This window comes from Mus caroli, unplaced genomic scaffold (assembly GCF_978045245.1).
Source record: "Mus caroli unplaced genomic scaffold, Mus_caroli_1 scaffold_11, whole genome shotgun sequence".
In the NCBI taxonomy this organism is placed as follows: Eukaryota; Metazoa; Chordata; class Mammalia; order Rodentia; family Muridae; genus Mus; species Mus caroli.
In genome coordinates this window covers 37,364,120-37,372,028 of record NW_028227266.1, presented here as the reverse complement: position 1 = coordinate 37,372,028, position 7,909 = coordinate 37,364,120, and the positions used below count along the sequence as shown (strand labels likewise).

The 7,909-nt window shown below is 37.2% G+C and overlaps 1 protein-coding gene across 1 annotated transcript; it reads right to left on the bottom strand.

Moving 5' to 3' along the window:
• Window positions 1-5,886: 5,886 nt before the first annotated feature.
• On the bottom strand, window positions 5,887-6,819 carry LOC110301621 (olfactory receptor 8G50-like). The gene has a single exon (XM_021172160.1). The coding sequence runs from the start codon at window positions 6,817-6,819 to the stop codon at window positions 5,887-5,889; it is 933 nt and encodes a 310-aa protein (XP_021027819.1).
• Between the last annotated feature and the right edge of the window lie 1,090 nt (window positions 6,820-7,909).

Below are 7,909 nucleotides of genomic sequence, written 5' to 3'. Positions count from 1 at the left end.
AGCATTTTTCAGTAGTAAGAAACATACATGAAAAGGATATAGGCATTATAGAAAAGGATTTTCAATCCCCATGTCTGAAACTAATTAAAGAAAAAAATAAATGCAGCACTTTACAGTAAAATATATATGAAACTAGGATTAAATATATGTGTCTACAGTAATTTAAATACTTGATTAAACAAATAAATGGAGTTAAGACACAAATTTAAAATATAAATTTCTGAATCAAATTCTCAATTCATATAAATGGAGTACAATTTTTTTTTCCTTAATGGAATACAATTTCTTTTTCCTTAAGAATGGGCTGCACTTGATGCCTTCTGATAGTTGTCATGACAACCATACCTTGCTTTTACATGCTTTGGTGACCTTTCTCTCTCAGAAAGAAATTAAACATACATCCTTACAGAAAACTCATGGGTAAATACAACTGCCTGATCTACAGTGATATTTTACAACATACTCAGTTACTATCCTTAACTGTCCACATCCACACAACTAGAAAGGAAATTCTAGAATTGTGAGGTTGTCTAGATGTGACTGAGATGTCATTATATCATCAATTTGAGACCTTAAAAGGAATTCTTGAGAAGAGAAAGAAAACGCCAGGCAAAATGCTAAGAAAATGTAAACAAAGCATGGAGTATAGATAACAGTGATGTACCAACCTCAGCTACTTCCTTATAAGTGAGCTATTTTAATAATTGCAGAGAAATCAGAACACAAGTGATACAGGTATCTCCATAAAAATCTTGCAAAGTCTTCTGTGTGAAAAAGTGTTCTGAAGTTAAAACTCAGTATCAAAAATTTCTATTTTGATCTCAACTAAGAAACAAGGAAATAAAGAAACAAACCATAACAGCAGTGGAAAAAAAAAACAAACAAACAAACAAGAAGAAGCCAAGCACATTTACAGGGGGAGATGCTGATTCTTAATTGTGTCAATAAAGAAGGCAGGAGACAATTGCTGGGTGAAAGGTAATGAAAGGACTCCTGGATCCCAGAAGAAAAAGGGACACTAGGAAAGAATTGGGGCTTTTTGGCCAGGCTTTGGAATAAGAAGAAAGCAGCAGTCATGTAAGATCTTGGGATTGCTAGAAATGAAGGCCTCTGCTATTGGTGGAGACTGGCTGATATACACTAGCTGATAATGTTGGGGCAGGAGAAACTGTACCATCTGACGAAATCTAAATTAATAAAGCTGTCTAAGTGTTTTCTTCCCCAGAGAAAAGGTGGGCAGAGATAGAAGCCAGGTAGGGTAATGGCAGCTTGTTAAGGTAACCAGGAGGAACAAAAGAGAAGCTGAAAAGGAGTCAGTGGGGCTTGGACTGCAGCTCCCAGCTTTCTCAGGTTAGAGATGGTTGCAATCGACTCTGAGCTAAGCCAGGAGGGGCTGTGAGCATGGCTGCAGCTCCTAGGACGGTGACAGCCAATCTCAGAGCTAAGCAGGCAATACACATGGCCTGTGCATTTCACACACTGGTGCTTTATATGAGCTTTTCATCTCATGGCTCCTCTATCCTGCTTGTAACTGCATCAGACTAGCACTCGAAAATCTCTAGCACTTCTCAGGTGTCACATATAATTAAATGCTGACTTGTCAATAATCCCAGATCAGTGAATGAGGATGAAAGGAAATCATTGTTCACAAAATGGCTATCAGGAAATTTAGCAAACAGTGTTTTATTAAAATTGGTTAGAACCTGGACCAGAACAGTCCAAATAAGCCAAGTTCAGGCCTTTATTCTTAATAAGACAATAAGCCAGGATTTTGTGAATAAGTGGAAAAGAACATGTTAGAAAGAGGAATATAGAGATACAGAGAATCTATCTTTGAGGTCCTAAAGTGAATATAAGGTAGGAATTATGCCTAACTCAGCAGTCCTACCAAAATCTGTGTTACATTTTACTACAAATTGAAACATTCAGTTCTGGAGTTCACTGGGACTCGGAAAATATGCAATTCCCAAGTCACAGGAAGTTACACAAATTTATAATATTTCAAATTCCTCTTTATCCCCAAGGTTATGTAAAATAAACAGTAAGAACTGTCAAGGGGAATGACATTCAGTCCTATACAACTAACTGCAAGTCCTCCAGGGAGCTCCAGGAATGTGACTTTCAATGAGGAATTGCCAATGACAGTAGGCTTTTTACTGATACATCTGCCTTTGGGTTAGTCATGATCCTTTAAGTAATATTTCACCCATATTTATCTAAGCAAACCCAAGAGAGTTTATTTAGCCAGATTTGGGTTGAATGTATTCTTTGGTCTCTACTTCGAGAGCCTGGTCTCATAGTCCAGGGAAATGTCACACACACAACATAGTAAGTGTCCAATCAGGGACCAATGACATCAGAGACAGTTTGTTTTAGAGTCCCTGCAGAAACAAATACTGAGGTATGAATCGAGACATATCTGTGTAAATCAGGAATGTCTGAGAGGGAATCATGATATTGCAACCTCTTCCTATGTGAGGTAGGAGTGTGTGCTTCCTCACTGTGTGAGGTTATATATGCTCCCTTTGATGAGTAATAGCAGATGAAACCAAGGCCAAGAATTTGTGAATGGAGTGTTTGGGGTAGAAACCTCAGACAGCAAAATTTTTTCTACTTGTCATTGGGTGGCACCCCTCCTCAATGAATGGGATCTGCTGAGTGAGTGGAGTGCCTTTCCCACCCGAGTAACAAATTAAAGAACATATTGCTATCCATGAAAGTAACATGTTTGGGATAGTATCATAAGCAGGCTCTCATGTCTGGTGCATATAGATATTGACATAGATATATATAAAATTTGAGGTAGGTGACTGTGGTTTCCTATGTTGCTGGAACCTTTCATGACAAGGAGCAACAGAAATTGTCCTGGCTAGTCTTATGTCAATCTGACACAAGGTAGTATAATCTGAAAGGAGAAATGCCTCCATAAAATTCAGGCTGCAGGCAAGCCTATACATAATTTTCTTAGTAAGAGACTTTGTGGGAAGACTCAGCCCATTGTAGATGGTGCTATCTCTAGGTGTGTGGTCCTGGGTTCTATAAGAAGGTAAATTGAGAAAGCCATACATACAAGATAGTAAGCAGTATTTATTTCTTCATGGCCCTACATCAGCTCCTGACTCCAGTTCCTTCCCTTTTTGAGTTCCTGCCTTGACTACTTGCAGTGATGAACTGTGATGTGGATATATAAGTGAAATAAACCCTTTTCGTCCCAAGTTACTTTTGACCATGGTGTTTCATCTTATCAATAGAAACCCTAAGAGCGGAATGACAAAATGACAGACACACAAGAACACATATACAGAAAAGCTAAGTAAGGTGGGGCCTCAGCGTTCTGAGGAAATGGCATCAAATACACAACTCAGTGACCCCACATGACTCTTATATATGATTCAGAGGGAGACATTTTCTAGTCTTTGTAGGTCTCTGTAGGCAGAGGAATCTTTAGGAGTAATTGTTGTATTTATTATGACTACCCTTTGTTTTTTTTCTCTAATAGTCTTTGTTACAAATAGAATCGTCTTTGGTGAGAATTGGAGGCTACACTTATCTGTGGCTGTAAGAACACATTTTAGAATCCAACTAGGAATTCTATTTTGCTGTGGATGAAACTGCATTGTGCTTTTAAATACACACTGGACAGTTAGAAATTAACTTCATTAACTTATTCTGTTCTGTTTTCAGATAGTGACTTTAGACAGACCATTCATCTGACTACTAGGACCATTAGATCTCCACTAGCTACAGCAGTAGCTCTCCTTCAGGATTTTTAGTATCTCTCGTTTGTGGTAGAGTTCTTTTTTTAATTTTTGAACCTATCTTACAGATATGCTAATGTTTAATCATTTTATTATCTGTCAGTCCTCAAAATTATCAAGGCTATTTCAAACATGTGTTTTCTTATAACATTTATATATTCAATGAATAAAAATATACTTGTTAATAAAATACACAGTGTTTCCCTATCTAATAGTGTTGTGCCAGGAAATGTTCATGAACTCCCAAAGGACTACCAAGGAGCTGAATCTGACGCAATTGCTTTAGGGTCTCTTGTACGCAAGCTTGAGCTTGGGACAAACCACCGTTTCTGATGAAGGAGAATGGGAGAAGGCCCCAAGCACAGTTGCAGGCAAGCATTTATAGAGGAAAGAAGGGAGTATCTAGCCTGGTACACATCTGATTGGAGTGGGGGCTTTATGGCCTTTAACATAATTCGCTGGTGCTGGTAGCTAAACCATAATCTTAATTTCTGCTTTCCTTCTGATTGGTGGTTGCTAGGAAGTGAAGTGTCATGGGCAGGCTTGTAACCTGGAGGTGGAGATTTGTTGGGGAATAACCTGGAAACTGGTGCTGGATGCAGGCCTTAATAGAGGGTGGCCTGGAAACTGGTGCTAGGTACCAGCCTGATAGTTAACTTGACTTTCACCTTAGGTCAGTTCCTCTAAGATGGGATCTGAACCCAGAAGATTTGGTCTCTCAGTACCCATGAATATTAAAAAAAAAAAAAAAAGTTGGATGCTATTTGGTTCCTATAGCAGGAAAATAGGGTATACATTTTTATAAACCTTACAAAACAGATTCAAACAATAAAAATCAACATTTACATTTACACATTTTACATTAACATATATATATATATCATAATATATATGTGCATATGAGGGTGAATGAACATACACGTGGAACCTTGTTATATAAGAAAATCAATTGTGAATATAAGATATTATTAGCACAGGAAAAAGTCTCTGAACTCCAAAGATGAGATAAGCTGATATTGCACTGGCATTACCAGGCTCTGGGTTTTAAACTGATAACAAAGTCTGAAATGTTTTGCCCCTGTGATCAGACAGATGATGTTTCAGATGTGGGATAATCAGGTCCAATGATGGTGAGTAAATCCATCCCTGTGACTCTGCACAGTATAACATGTGGGGCAGGTGAAACATTATGTTAGGTAGAGATGTCTGTTTGTTTCTCTCTGTTTTTAATTTTTATTAATTATTTGATAATTTCATTCAATGTATTTTGATCACCTTCATCCTCTTACCCCTTCTTATCCCAGATCATCCTTCCCCACTTAATATTCATCCAAATTTTTGTTCTCATTAAAAAAATTAAAAAACAAAACAAAACATGGAGTCTCATTTGTACCACCTGTATAATTTTAGGTGTGCAGCCATTCACTGAAGGGTGTGAGAGATAATAGGGTCACAGTCTTAAATAAAGCTAACTTTCCCTCTCCCAGCAGCTCTCAACTACCAATAGCTCCTCAGGTAGTGCCAGGACATTTGAACATCCCTCCTCTTCATGCTGTGATTTGCCTGGCTTGAGAATGTGCAGGTCTTATGCATGATGTCCCAAATGCCCTATTCTTTCTGGCAGACAGTATAGTCACCACCCCACTCCACCCCCCAACCCCCCACTATTGGCTCTTATAGACTTCCTACCAGCTATTCTGCAAAGATTCCCTGGAACAGGCATGGATAATATGAAGAAGAACCATTTAAGGTAGTGAAGACAGAACTTGGTGGCATAAAGGAAAAAAGCAGACTAACGGAATAGAACAGCTTAAATGGTTTGAGAAATAGGAAAGTTTGTTAAACAAGGAAATATGGGGAAACACAATTCATATCAAAGATTTTCTGAAAAAATTCATTTGAAAAACTAATGACACAGAATTTCCTAAAGTATAAACATATGCACATTGTTTTCTTAACACAACTGTATTACAGGCTTTAAAGCCTAGAAAAATCAGAAATTATAAAAACCCATAATCTGAAGTATGACACAAAATAAAAAGGAAATAACTTGGCCTATGAGAATCTTTAAAGCTATACTAGAAGGAAATTTAAAAAGCCCATGAAATTTGGGGCTAGAAAAATATTTTCATGAGAAACTTTTTTCATAAAATTTTGTTAGTGCTACCTTGACATCCTTATTTCTCAGGCTGTAGATCAAGGGGTTTAGCATGGGCACAACAATGGTATAAAATACAGAGGAGACTTTCCCTTGGTCCATGGAGCTGACTGATGATGGCTGTAGGTACATAAATGCAGCAGACCCAAAGAAGACAGCAACAGCTGATATGTGTGAGCTGCAGGTGCTGAAGGCTTTGGACCTGCCTTCAGTGGATTTAATACGGAGGATGCTGGCAATGATGAAGATGTAAGAGCTCAGGATACTCAGTGTTGGGAAAAGAATATTGAAAGCACTAAAACATAGAACAACTACTTCATTGATAAAAGTAGGGGAGCAAGAAAGCTCCAATAACGGGAAAAGGTCACAGAAGTAATGATTTATTACATCAACCTTACAGAAATGGACTCTTAGCATGCACACTGTGTGAGCTGTGGCACCAATAAAACCCATGCTATACACCCCAAATATCATCCAGGTGCAGACTTGATAGGACATCATAGCATTGTATAGCAAGGGGTTACAGATGGCAACATAACGGTCATATGCCATAGCTGCCAGCATGTGACATTCTGATATAACAAAAACCAGAAAGAAATAGAGCTGAGTCATACATTCAGGGTAGGAGATGGTGTTCTTCACAGTCACAAAGTTCACAAGCATTTTGGGGGTAATGACAGTTGAATGGCAGAGGTCAATGAAGGACAGACTGCTGAGGAAGAAGTACATGGGTGTGTGCAGGTGGGAGCTGAACAGGATCAGAGTGATCATGCCCAGGTTCCCCACCATCGTTACTGCATAGATTCCGAGGAAGAGGAAGAAGAGAGGCAGCTGCAGTTCTGGTGTGCTTGTTAATCCAGCAAGGATAAACTCAGTCACCATGGAGTGGTTTCCTGCTATCATTTCCTCTGGGAATTCCCTGTGGGAAAGGAAGAAAAAGTTAACACAGGTATCTCCCGTCCTATCACATATGGAAGTGTGAAACCAAGGTCAAGCAGTTTCAATCATGTGTATTTAATGTTATGACTACTGTGTATCTCATCAGTCAAGACAGGAGAGGTAAAAAATATAATTCTTGGAAGTAGATAAATATAAGAAATATCTATTCCTATTCATGATCTAAACTATGAGAATACATTGGTATCTATTTCATGAACAACCAAAGAAATATCTGGTGGTTTTATTGAAAATTTCCAAGAACTTTTCAAGCCTAATTTATAATTATCTCAGTCTATGTACAGAGAAACTACATTCCTATGTCACAATCATTGTAATACACATACATACAGACACATACACACACAAATGAACACATAACACAAATACACACATAACCAATTGTGTCAATGGCTGAAAGACTTTCCACAAGTAGTAACAGCATAACTTATATATGGTACAGACTTATTTTATATTATAGTAGAAAGAATAGACATCTTGATTGGACAGTAATGAATAAAACCATCTTTACATATAAATGAGTTGACCTTAGATGCAAAGTTTTAAGAAACCTCTAAGAAACTATTATCAGATTCATTCAAGATCATCAAGACTGTGGAACCAAACTCAATAGGAAAAATAATCAACTATAAAATCCATCTGCAATATCATGAAAATAATTTTTAAAACAGGAATAAAATGATAGAAATAAAAATAATTTCACTTGCAAACATAAGCATGGTTTAACAAATAAAGTTTTTCATAAATGGAATGATATGCAAAGACATTCCACATTTAAGAATCGAAAGATTCAATATTGTGGGAAAAAATATTGTTTCCTAAACTGATGTACAATTTTAGTTTCATCCTTAAAAAAATCTCAGTTCTTTCTCTGGCATGTAATGATCAAAAAATCTGACAAACATATAAGGGACATTGAATAATCAGAATAAATCTGGACAAGATGAAGGATTTTTATTTTATTTTACTTATTTTATTTATTCATTTATGTTTTTTGGAGACAGGGTCTAGTTATGCATCCCAACCTAATAGATCC

Excerpts from the sequence above, each read along its gene's own strand:
- LOC110301621 (XM_021172160.1), bottom strand. The coding sequence starts at position 6,819 with ATGATAGCAGGAAACCACTCCATGGTGACTGAGTTTATCCTTGCTGGA.